Below are 12,872 nucleotides of genomic sequence, written 5' to 3'. Positions count from 1 at the left end.
ACCCTATGCAGCTTGCTTTAAAAACACTATGTAAGGCCCTGAACCTAAAAGCCCTGGGAATCATGCCTCCAGCAGCTCCTGAGAGGTGAGCCTGACAGCCGTTTCTGCAGATACTATCTTCGGAAGGCACTGAAAATAAAAAATCCATAGCCCTGGCCAGTGGTTCGGCATTCGAAAATGATATGGTACTATCCGTGACATTTTTAGGAAACAGGCTTTGCTGATGCACCTTGAGAATCATGGGATTGTTCTCCTTGGCTTAAGTTTCCTGTGTGTGTTTTATCCCCTAATAGGTTGTAAGTTTTATTCCAAAAGGGCCTGCATAACTTTTTTTATCGCCAGTATTTATCACAGTGTTTTGCTTAAAAATGCTATAAACATTCACCAACTGCTGGGAGAGTCAAAAATGGCTTGATGTGGGAGGTTCCATTTGAGTTTTGACGTAAACCTGGGATTCTCAGGGACAGGTGAGAAAGGAATATATTCTAGGCAAGGACAGTTGGATGTGAGAAAAAGAAGGATGGGAGTGAAGGGAGTGTTGTGTGTGAGAAACAAGACCAGTCTGCTTGAACCAGAGTTGGAAAAGAATACGTAGGAGATTGGAACCAAATTGGAAAGGGTTTCAAATGTTTGATCCTGGAAGTCATAGGGAGCCCTAGACCTAAGAATTATGATATGCTTAATCCTGTTTGTGCCTTAGAGAATCACTTTGGCAGTTATGTGGAAGATGGAAAGAGACCGGGCCAAGGATGGGTCTATTTTAACATGAACATGCAAATTACATGCAAATAGGCATGTTTGTTCTGGCTTCAACAGATGATACACTTATTTGCAATAGGCCTGCTTCCATTCCCTGGGAAATGACCCAACACATCTATTCTCTCAAAACCTTTAAGAAGAGCTGAGCCTTTTCAAAACCTGTCACCTTTCTCCTCAGCCAAGCAAATGCATGAGCATTTGAAGGCCCTCTGACTTTCGCCTGAGGCATCACATGGCTTCTTTCAAATGAATGATAGTGATTCAAGAAGTATGTATCTTAGATGGATTTCTCTTAATAGACTCCTAAGTCTGAGCTGAAAGGACCTAGTCCAACCTAGTTTCTGTATATATAAAATAAAGGGTTTCTACTGATTTTTCTAAGGTACCCTCCAGCTCTAAATCTAAGATGAACTATATTTCTTGTGTCACTAGGTTGCTTTAGAGATCCTTTTAGATCCAAACCCTGGAATAGTAATGGGACAAGTATGTATCTCTTCTAGCTCCAAAAGCAGCTGCTAGTTGCCTTGGTAATAGGAAAGTTCATCACCTCCAGTGATTTGAGAAGGTCCCCTCACCCCTGAGAGAGGAAGCAAAACATGCAGCTTACTGAAAGGAAAGTCTGCCTCATTCTAACTATGAGCAAATATAGCAGGTGGCTCTCTATATCTTATTATTTCTGAATGGTCTTTTTCAATGCCAGTCAGTGATCATGCCAGAGCAGGACTTAAACCAAGCAAAGTTCATCACCTCCTTGTAGAGTGTGTGTGGGGGGGAACAACACACCATATTACTAATGCAATGATAGCAAAACTTTGTGCAAAGCAGAGAAGGCATATTCCATAAATAAGCACAGCAAAATGAATAAGCCAACAGTCTGAAAGTCTTCTCATGTAATCCGAGGCCATTATTTCTGATATTTAAATTTAACAGGATAAGATGGTTCCCTTTGATTCTCACAAGTTGGTTAAGCGGGTGACAGATTTGGCCTTGCTGCCCAGATGGCAAGGGACACAGGCTTGAGATGAAGGAGAAAGGGAGTTTACCTTGTGAAGCCCAGGACAGATGGAGAGAGCTAACTGGGAATGATGGCAAAGCAACACATTCCTGCCATAGTCCTGGTAACCCTGATTCCTCACTAGCCTAAGAAGAGCAGATCTTCTCAGTCTTAGTTCCGTAAGAACAAACTTGTAACTGACCATTTATCAGTTATATGGCACTAAGGGATTGAATGGCCAGGTTTGACCTAGAGTCCTCCTGATGTCCTTGTCTATGGATCTAGTGGGTTTGGAACAGGAGGTAAAACATTAGAAAACATACTGCTATCTGGGGGATTTTCTGGTTTTTGGTTAACAAGTAGGATCTGTGACCAGGAAATAGAACCATAGGGGAGTGAAAGGGCGCCATCTGGTGTTCTTTAGTGGCAGCAGCAGAGAACCAGTTCCTGGACCTCTTATCTAAGCAAGTTGTTAAGGTCCCCACTGGGGCAGGGATGCAAGGGGACAAGCCGTTTCTGGCGCCAGTCCCCATCCCTAGTTATTCTCCAGAGGTGCCCCCAGGCTTTCTATCTTCCATGTTGTTCTGCAGTTCCTGGGCCCTTAAACCCAGAGCAAACCCATGCTCCAGAGAAGCCAAACCAGTAAGCTCTGGAATTGCCTGTGAGTCGGTACATTCAAGTGCTTCCTCCGTGCCAGGGGCAAGGCCTTGAGGGAAAAGGCCCTTGCTATAGAGAGGTCACCCACTAACAGGGACAACATGCAAATGACTTCGTATGTACAAAACAGGAGCAGTCAGAGGGAAGGCATTAACAGGGAAGGAGGGAGGGATGGATAGGAAGGGACCTCCTAGGAATCCAAGAGGCAGCTGTTAAGGGAGAGCAGCCCAGAAAGCAGGAAAAATCAGTGAAAAGAAATTAGCTGGGAGACAAGGGTCATACCGTAATGGGAACAAGGTTGCTGCTGCAGGATCATACAATGTGTAAAGAGACTGGAGAGGTCAAATTGTGAAGGGCTTTAAAGGCCAAACAGATAACGGAGTTTACAGAATAGGGAGCAATCAGAATTGACTAGAACACAGACCTGAAGCAACACCATCCTTACTCATTCACTCCCCCTTCCCACCTTATCATACCCCTTCTCTATAACTTCTGTTTTTCACCTCTCACTCTGGGATCCATTTTAAAATCAGCTCTAGCCCTGATTCAGGAAATGTCACTTAAACCAACTGCCCTTTGGCTCCACTTTAAACCTGTGATTCTCCAGACCAACAAGCTCTCCCTTAGCTACCACTCCCATATGCATACCTTCCTCCTCTGTAGTGTTTAGATACAAAAAGTCCCAAAGAACAAGTTTCCCAACAGTCTCATTTAAAAGCCACCAGCACTAAATGCCAAACTGGAAAAAGTTGTCAGGAACATTTTTGAAGGTGGAGACAGTGATTCCCCATCTCATTCTTAGCCTCAAATTTAAACTGATTTTTCTGGGTCGCCTTGCCTCCAGACTCTGACCTTTCCAAGCCACCACCACACATACTGACCACTATAACTGTGGCACTTCCATGCTCAAAACGCTTCAATAGTTCCCTACTGCCCCAATCACGGGTTCAAGCGCCTTCACAATCTGAACCCAACATTACTTTACAGCCTTACTTCCCACCATTTTCTAATACAATCTTAATATTCTATCTAGGCCAATGATTTTCAAAGTGTAATCTCTCGAATCCAGGTAATCCTTGAGACTATCAAGGTCAACATATTTTTCATAATAATAATAAGATGCCATTCGTCTATCAAAAGACTTCTCTCTTTTCCAATCACCTATCTTGTGTGAATTTGGATCTTCTTAGACTTTAATTAAAACAATGTATCACAGCAGACATTGCAGAAACAGATTAACTTTTTTCTAAAGAGATCTGTAAAAATATATAAAACAATGGTACTCTTCTTACTAAATTTCTTGGTTTTGGAATTATTTTCACAAAATACATACTTTATATTAACATGTAATAGACCTGCTATTATTTTAAAATACACATATTTTTATCATTTTAATTTATAGCATGGTAATTATTCATAGATATGACCCATTTGTACAAAAGCACTTTGGAGTATTCAATAAGGTTTTTTTAAAAAACAGTACAAAGGAGTTCTGAAACCAAAAATTTTAAGAACCACTGTCCGAAGCAGAGTCCTAGGCCGTCGTCTCAGCCTTACCACTTAATAGAGAAGTGATTTTGGGCAAGCCATAAACTCTAGAAGCCTCCAAAATGGGCAATGCAGGCCTCATGTGGTTCCTTGCCAGTGGTCAGGAGGACAAAACAAGAATATTGGACATTAACTCCAGCCTCTGTGCTGATGAGACTGATCCTGCTGCTGTTGGTGCCAGCGATGAACATTTCCGCAATTCCCAAGGGCTTTACCTGCTCCCTCTTTCTTTGTATTCCTACTAAAACATTCAAAACATGCCTTATTTCAAAGCTATCATTACGTTTTATTTTCCCTACTTCTTTATCTCCTTGAGAATGGAGGTTATATCTTATTCAGCTTCAATTCTTTTATAGCACTAAGGACATAGCAGGGTGAGTAATATATTTGGTGAATGTAGCTTTGACAAATGACTCTTCAGGCAACATAAAGAACCTTTGTATTCCCACCAAGAATGAGGCAGATTACCAGGAATTTTCTAATCGACTTTAATGATTATTGCTTATCTGCAAGGATTAATATTGCATTCATTAAAAATCATTCATATACAAAATAAACCTATTCCACCCAGGTTGCTCTCCATTTGCTCCCTCTGATCTAACACACCTCATTCCATAATGTCCTTTGTCACATGGCTTGAACAGAGATGGAGCCCTTATCTAATATTCCTATTGACATAATAATAGATATGGGAGCAGGGAAGTAGGCCAGAGGGTAGCATGAACCTGGGCTATTTCCCTTGAACAGGGAAAGTCAGTGGGGACATTGATGGTCAAAATACCTCCTAATGAGGGTGGTGATCTGTTCTCTTTGGAAGAAGAGATACAAACTGGGTCTGCCTTAGGAAAATGGGGCTCCAATAGCATCATCTATGGAGAAAAAAGCACGGTCACACTGATAAAGGATCAAATATGGTAAAAAGGAAGAGGAAAGGAAAAGGAGAAATATTTTGGCATGAGGCACTGTTTCCTGATGGGAAGAAATGGGTAGGAAGCTTTCTTTTCTTGTGTTCCTGGTTATAATTTCTGTCTCTCCGGTCAGCAGCAGTAGAAAAATCAAAGACCTGAATTCCCAATACCAACTCATGAACCAGCTCAATAGTACCATTGTTCAAAGCTAGTTGAGGGTGATTAGGATTTTGAACAAGTATGTACTTAAAAGCCACCGAGCCCAAAGCTCAGTTTACCATGCAGAGACACTGGCAAGCTGGGTGTGTGGTTTAAGGATGTATTTCTCTGGAAGTTCAGGAAATGGCTCTGTGGGTGTTGAATGAGTATGAGTCAGAACCTACTAAACCATATTTCTGGCCTTGAAGGTAATTTGAATGCACAGACCTTAATTTCCTCTTGCTGGATGCAATCAAAAAGTAACACCAGAGTGAAATGTCACACTAATCTCAACATAGCCTGAAGCTACAGACAAGTCACTCTCTACCCTAGCTCCAGCTATCCCCAGATTGATGTTCAGGGATAGGTGTGCAGCTGACCAAAATTGATGCTTTTTAGGGACATAGCCTCAAAAAGCAATTCAGTGCTTTATTCTGAGTGATTGTTTAGTAAATTTGCCTTCTGCACAAGCAATACAATGAGCTGATGGAACAAGCAGCTATGGCCCCAATTTACTGACACTATGAAGGTATGGGCTAGAAACAAAAGGCCTCCCATGGAATCTGAGCCCAGCAACTGATTTGACATGGCTCTGCACCCTCCCTTATCAGGTATCTAAAGGAGAAAGAAGGACTGGCACCAACCAAGTGCCAAGCAGTTCCACAATGCTAAAACTCTAAAAATTTTCCTTTTAAAAAAAAAAAAAAAAAAAAAAAAAAAAAAAGTTTGAACAGAAACCGGTGTTGAAAGAGAAATTTCAGTTGAATCAGGTGTAGCCTGGCTAAAAAACTAGAGAAGAATGCAGAAGACGCCCTGGAAGTGGAGGAGGATGTGCTCGGTCCGGGTGGGCAGCTGGGCTTTGAACAGGCATCCACTTGCCAGCCCTCCTCTGAATCAGTGAAACAGGGCCTGTGCCTTTTAAGGGAAATCAACAAACATGCACAGCCTACTCTCCCCTACCCAGCTGGGAGGTGCTGCCTTTGCTCCTCCAACAGTCATGAGGAAGCCCTGATTCAGCAGCTTAGAAATGGGCTCTTTTAAGGCAATTTAGACATTGCAGATTGTTCCACATAGAAAAGAGTACCTTAGTGTTTTCTGTGATTAAGGTACCCCATTAAGACTAAGGTGCCCCAGGATAGGTAAAGGTAACTATAGGAAAGTATCACCCCTCCTAGCTAGGAACATGAATTTCTCCTGTAGTGACTAGGGTAAGAAAGCCTGACCCTCAGTTTCATCTGTAAAGCTAGGAAACAAATCCCTGTGCGGTTTAGCGAGCTTAGACAGACAAAGACATGAGAAAAAGAGTATTAAACCACAGCGAAAAGAAACTTAAGAAAGGAGTAAAATGAAAATAAAAGTTATTTTAAAAAATATTTTTTTAAAAGTTATGTGGTTCTGTGTGGACTGGTCCTCTGCAATATGGTCCATCAGTATCTGTAATAAAAGGAGATTAATTGGTCAGTTCTTTTTGAGAAAATTCAAGAAGCTGACTTCAATACATTTCCCACTTCTTTTAATAGCTCATTTCCTAATAAGGAAAAACTCCTTCAGCATTTTTCTTTTTTACAAATACCTATTTCTAATAATATAATCAAGGACCCTATTTGCCTATTTTACTTGCTGCCTACTTCAGAAGCAGAGTTCTTATACTCTTGCCAACCAGGCCCATTATCTGGCCTTCAGTTAAAATGGCCTACCTTTTCAATGGGCTAGATTTAGAGAAGAGCTAACTTCACCTCCCCATTCTACCCTTTCCTCTCCTAAGGTTACCTGTAATAATTGGGCTTGAATGGCCCATTTTTGTTGAGTCCCAGATATTTTGCTTGGTCATCTGTCAGCTCTGTCAGATGGGCATCGAATGAAGGCAGGTGCAAACTGGCCACATATTCATCTAGGAAAAGCAAAGAAGGAAGCTAAACAGCTTGGTTGCTCCATGTGAGGACCCTGAGTTACAGCCTCACCTTCCACTGCTCTGAACTCCTTCCCATTGGCAGGCTCTGAGAAAGCAACTGATAGGTACTACTACTAACAACAGTGTAAAATGGTCATTTGGTCCTTAGTTAAAATAGTCATGGGGAATGTTGACTAAATTGCTAGGTTAATGAAACTTGGAATCCACTTAAACACCCATCTTTTCAGATGAATGTTTTATTATATATTATCTAGCCATATTTTCTCAATCTGTACTTGTAAAGCAGATTTTTAAAAAATCTAATATAAGATTTTACATGTATCCCTATTAAATTCCATCTTACTAGTTTGAGCCTATTGTTCTAGCCTGCCAAGATTGTTTTGGATCTTGACTGACAAATAATGTGCTAACAACTATTTCTATTAATTTTGTCATGTCTATTGGATAAGCATGTCACTTATGCCTTTACCTGAGTTACCAACAAAACTGTTAAATATTTTAGGACTCTCCAAAGCTGATCCCTGGGGCATCCATTAAAAACTGCCTGTTTTCTTCTCCAAAGTGATGTCTTTTGTCCTAATAACAAACTATTACTGATTACTTTTTGGTTTAATTACCGCTCAATCAGTTTTGAATCTAACAGTACTACTAATTGAATCCATTTCTTTCCATCTTTCTAAGAGAATAACTTAAGAAACTTGTCAAATGTTTTGCTAAAATTTAGGTAAACTATATCTGCAGCATCCTCTTGATCAATATCCCTCTCAAGAAAGGAAACAAAAGTTAATTTGTATACCTTGTACAGTGACCTCAAAGGATAAAGTTTATAAAAGTATTAATAATCTCAAAAAGTTTCATAGTTTATAGTTTTATTTTCTTCACATTATCCTAGGCAGGTAATCCTGGTATCTTCCTGACCTCCACATTTTGCCAAAAAAAGGACCCAGAGTAATTAAGGGATTTACTTAATTAAACATTGTTATAAAGTGCTAGAATTGGGCCATGAACTCAAGTCTCCTGACTCCAGGTCCAGAATGCTGCCAAAATCAGAATTGGGAATATTATGTAATGATGCACATGGCTGGACAATTCAGACAAATCCCTGTGGTTTTGTCCTCACCCATCTTCTTGGGCAGCAAGTATACATCCTGTTTGTAGCGTCCTTCAGGGGCATTGTAAAGTTCTATTAGAGCCAAGGCCTGTAGTGGATAAAATGGGAAAAGATGAAAACAAAACCCAGTTTTTTGCACAACCTATGTGCTTTCAAATAGCCACCAACCACTACTTTTGCCTTGTTGAGTTTTCCTTTCTCCTTTAGGAGAGCATTTTAGATTATTCCTTATTTAGTGATGACTTGAAAACTCCAGAACAGACATGTAGTAAAGATAGCTGATGGCCAGCTGTTCAAAGAGGAGTATGAATTCCCCTCTGGTTGTTAAGAACTCTGTCTTCCATTAATTCCAGTATTAGGAGGAGCCAAGGTCTCCAGTCACATACCTGGGTTGTAGCGGTGATGGAAAGAACAAAAGTGGGAACTGTTGAACAGCTCAAGTTAAGTAGGCGACCCTGAAAAAAAAAAAAAAAATGCATCAAGAAGTAGAGGACAATGGTGGGGATCAGTTCTGTTGCTACTCTTAGTTATAAATTCAAGTGACATAGGAGCCAGTCTACTATTGTATAGGATTCAGAGCCTTTCTAGGTTCTGTATGAAGAAAAGCAAAGTGTTGTGGGTAAAAAAAAAAGTAAAAGTAAGTTCTAGGTCCTTTATCCCCCCTTTTTCAACCACATTCTATCCCTAATATCTGGTGCTCCCTTAGTAAATAAGTCTGGGTCCAAGGGACTAAAGAATAAGAATTAGTTAACAGTTTTCTCTAGAATATAAAACTCAACTATAGATAACCATTTAAAGTTCCATTCCTTTCTCTCTACCTTCTTGCCATACACAGATCTCTATCCCACATCAAAGCCAAATCCCTTCTGGAAGTATACCTCTGCCAAGAGGACAACACGTTTGCCATCTGGCCATATGACATGGTCCACTTGAGAGCGAACTCGCTCCCATGTCAATTCTGGTGTCCGGAGGCTTGTCTGAAAGGGAGAGAAAAAACTGAACTGTAACTGCAAAATAAAAAAAGAGAATAGAAACAAATGTCTAATAAGACAGTGGTCATTCACAATCAAATGAAAGAGGAGTCTTACGACATCAATTTCAGTATTGGAGTGGCCCATGTTGCACACAATGCAGCTGTTCTTCATTCTGTCCAAGTGTTCCCGGGTTACTACATTTTTATTTCCTGAAGAGAAGAAAAGGGTGATCAGGATTGAGGTATGCCAAACAACAAAAGCTAAATGGTTTAGCATTAGCTATGGCATGGAGAAGTTTTCTGACATTTATGGGGAGAAAAAAAAAAAAAAAAAAAAAAAAGTAGCACAGACTTCATTTGCCTTGTAACAAGCTTCAAATGCCAGTGTTTCAGACTTTGCTTGTTCTTCTAGGTCAATAGTTCTCAAACTTTCTGGTCCCAGGACTTTTTTACACTTAATTTAATATGGATTTATCTAATAATATTACTATATTAAAAATTAAAATGTCTTAGCATAATTATGAAAATAGGTTTTTTTCAAGTGCCCCCCGAAAGGGTTTTGGGGACTCCCAGGGTCCCTGGACCACAATTTAAAGAATCTGTGTTATATATATTTAAGCCCTCTTATCCAAACCCATTTCTACATCTACCTGTACAAGTGATCACCACATCCACTTGTCGAATGACTTCATTTAACTTTACCACCCGGAATCCATCCATACTGGAAGAAGAAAGAAACTAATGAGCAAGCAAGCAGGCATTGTCATAGAAGCAATATCTAGAGTCAAGTTTAGTATTATTTTCATAGTGATCACACATAAAAGACTATGCTATGTTATGTCCTGAAATTACCCAAAACTATAATTTGAGCAACAGAAAAACCAAAGACTTTAGAATCAAAGGATAGTTTATCCGTAGACTATGACAGTGAGGCTGCCTCAAAAGTTTTATTTATTAGACTAGCCAAAGATTACTAAACTAAGTCCTATATTCCCTCTGGGCTCCCCCTTCAGTATAAATGACATATCAAATTACAAGGCCAGAGGAGTAGGAAGATAAACACTCATATAGGGGATCTACTACTAAATCTGGTAACATGATCACTGTTCCTTACCAGGCCTGAAGAGCACAGATAGGGTCAATCTCTGTGATATAGACTATTGCTCCAAGTGCCTTCAAAGCAGCACAACATCCCTTTCCCACCTGCAAAGCAAGAGAAAGAAACTGAAGGGTTCAGAAAAGATTAGCTTCTTGATGAATGAGACTCAGCCTTTTTGAAGGCCTTCAATTGAATTTAATCTAGAGGATAGAGGCAGAGCAGAAGTGAATACAGAGTACAATGCACATTCCATGCTAAGCCAGTAATTTACATCTGAAGCAGAATGTTGAAAACAAACAAGGAAACTTCGGGGAGATAGGGAGGGATAGGTGAACTAAGCCAAGGTCAGGCAACAGCAATCTCTTTTATCTATTACTCCACAAAAATCTGCATGGCCTTACCACAGAGATTATGACTCAATAAATTGATTCCCTACTTTTTTTTTTTTTTTTTTTTTTTTAAATAAATCCATTGCATATCATGAAGACCACTGGAAAGTGATAGGGACAGATTCCTGACTGAATGAATATGATTTTCTCTATCAAAGAACACAATTCTTAAGAGAGATAAGCCCTTTTGCTTAGTCAAAATCTTAATGATGGTTATTGTCCTCCCCAAAGAGTTTAGAATTTCCAGAAAAATCTGCCTGGTGCTGCACACAGCAAACAGCTACTAAGCAGCTCATCCTTACTTTTCCAATTTTGCTTTTTAAAAAGACTAGTTTGTAAAATTATACTTCAGGCAAAGCACAGGCTTACAAAGAAAAACCCCACAACAGTGATTTGTTCCATTTGAGACAACTCACAATCTGTGTCACCCTGAATTCAGAACTTAAATGGATCTATCTGAATCAAAACTAATAAAAAACTACTATCACCAAAGAACAGGATCCAGACTTTCCATTCCTTTCCCCACCCTGCCCATAATCTAAGAGAGGTATACGGATTTTGCAAGCCTATCTACAGCTTGGGGTAAAAAAAGCTCTTTGCTGCTAGAATGAGGAAACTTATCTAAAAGCATATGCAAAGCCCAATCAGCAGTAATCCCAGGGAGATCCCTCTTTTTGCATAAATTTCTTTAAGACAAGTTACTGTTAAGGCACAAGAGATAGCCAGCAGATAGAATTGGGGGAAGAGGAGCTCAAAAAAGGCTGCCAAAGCCCAGCTATTTACCTCACCATACCCACACACCACCACTTGCTTCCCTCCAAACATCACATCTGTGGTCCTCTTGAGACTGTGAAAAAAAGATGAAGGTTCCATCCAAATACTGCTAATTCAAATGCAATCCCAGTGTACAGCTTTCACATGAGGGAAGGCCCAGGGTGCCTCAATTAGAGGACACACGCACATGCCCAAAGTAAAGAGTGGCTATTCTTTAGTCAGTTAGGGTACCAAGTAACAGTATTACAAGATTGTGAGCTGAAAAAGGGACTTGACACTATCTAGCCCAATCTTTTCAGTTTACAGATGTGGAAACTGAGGTCAAGTTAGGTAAAATGACTTTTTTGTGGGTCCCAAAGCAGGTGGCAGCATAAGGCTTTATCAGACCTGGGCCTGATCCTCTGGCCTCAAACTCATGGCTTTTTCTACAACAACTTCAAGCTCTCTCTCCTCCCCTTCCTCATAGGTTTGATACCAGTAGTGTCTACTCACCCATCCAAAATGGACTCTCGGCAGCAGTATAGGTTATCAAACTTCTGTTTGGTAACAGAGTCATTGACATTCATGGCGGGGACACAGAGCTTTCCAGCTTTGGAGAGCTGGTATAGCCTAAGAGGAGGAGAAACCACAAACACAAATTAACTGAATGTAAATGAAATTTGGGAACAAATGCATTAATTCTGTTCCAAGCCCAACCCTGCCCTTCTCACCCCTACTTCCCAAGGATTTCAGTAAACAAAAGCCTATTCCTTTCCTTCCCTCACTCATAACTTTTGGAAAAAGGCTTGGAAAAATTACTTCTCTAAAAAAATTACTTCTCTATAAAAGTGCATTTCCCTAGACTTACCTGATTCAAAGGGTGAAAAAAAGAAAAGGATCATAATTAGAAGCAACCTTCTTTTAGGGCCCCCCATCTTTCAAAAATGAAAACTCAGGAGTCAGCCTTTGGCTAATGAAAATGTTTTCAAGCTGCTATGGGCATAATGTTCAGCCCAGCAGAAATGACATAGGAACCTGCTGAGGCAAAGGCAAGAGGGGCAACTTCCCCAGAGCTGTTACCTGTGCACACCAGTCACGCTCTCCTCCACAATGCCTCGGATCTTCTTAAACACGTTTGGGTACTTCTTATAAACCCAGTGAGTTAAGTCTCCCCCATCATCCAGGATCTACAGAACAGCCAGAAGACTTCTATGGGGATTCAGGCTGCTAATGCCAGGGGAACTTTAGACCCACTTTCTGAACCAACAGTGAGTTCTACAGTGGCCTCTCAGGAGTAGGTGCAAAGAGGCTCACAGAGGGAAGAGAGATTTGGCTTTGTTGACATGAAAGGGACCACAACCAAAGGTTCCTAGGCTCTTAGTTCCTCTAAGGGTCTTAGTTCCAAATTGAACAACCTATTGCATAACCTATTTTTCTCTAAGACCCAAGGCACACAGAGCTCTTTAAAGGAACAAAAGTGCTTCTGAAGCAGAAAGAAAAGATAGATCTGTGCTCCAAAAAATATCTTTGAGTAATTTCCTCTCATTTGCCATCTGCTATTACTGAGCCAG

At 40.4% G+C, this 12,872-nt stretch overlaps 1 protein-coding gene across 7 annotated transcripts in view; it reads right to left on the bottom strand.

Annotated features, from left to right (window-relative positions):
• Window positions 1-4,432: 4,432 nt before the first annotated feature.
• Window positions 4,433-12,872, bottom strand: part of AHCYL1 (adenosylhomocysteinase like 1) — a 39,229-nt gene continuing 30,789 nt past the window's right edge. For 5 of the 7 annotated variants that reach the window (XM_074262950.1, XM_074262948.1, XM_074262954.1 and 2 more), the window contains 11 exons: window positions 12,382-12,488; window positions 11,815-11,931; window positions 11,332-11,395; window positions 10,175-10,263; window positions 9,711-9,781; window positions 9,176-9,270; window positions 8,966-9,064; window positions 8,474-8,542; window positions 8,097-8,175; window positions 6,835-6,955; window positions 4,433-6,498 (listed from right to left, as the gene is read on the bottom strand). In XM_074262950.1, coding sequence (XP_074119051.1) covers window positions 6,492-6,498; window positions 6,835-6,955; window positions 8,097-8,175; window positions 8,474-8,542; window positions 8,966-9,064; window positions 9,176-9,270; window positions 9,711-9,781; window positions 10,175-10,263; window positions 11,332-11,395; window positions 11,815-11,931; window positions 12,382-12,488 — 918 coding nt within the window. In that variant the 3' untranslated portion in view covers window positions 4,433-6,491. Of the gene's footprint in view, window positions 6,499-6,830; window positions 6,956-8,096; window positions 8,176-8,473; window positions 8,543-8,965; window positions 9,065-9,175; window positions 9,271-9,710; window positions 9,782-10,174; window positions 10,264-11,331; window positions 11,396-11,814; window positions 11,932-12,381; window positions 12,489-12,872 lie in introns of those variants that run through there. The other 2 variants (XM_074262951.1, XM_074262949.1) reach the window with 1 other exon arrangement.

This window comes from Sminthopsis crassicaudata, chromosome 4 (genome assembly GCF_048593235.1).
Source record: "Sminthopsis crassicaudata isolate SCR6 chromosome 4, ASM4859323v1, whole genome shotgun sequence".
Taxonomy (NCBI): domain Eukaryota; kingdom Metazoa; phylum Chordata; class Mammalia; order Dasyuromorphia; family Dasyuridae; genus Sminthopsis; species Sminthopsis crassicaudata.
The sequence above is the reverse complement of the archived record's forward strand: the minus strand, read 5'-3'. Positions and strand labels throughout refer to the sequence as shown.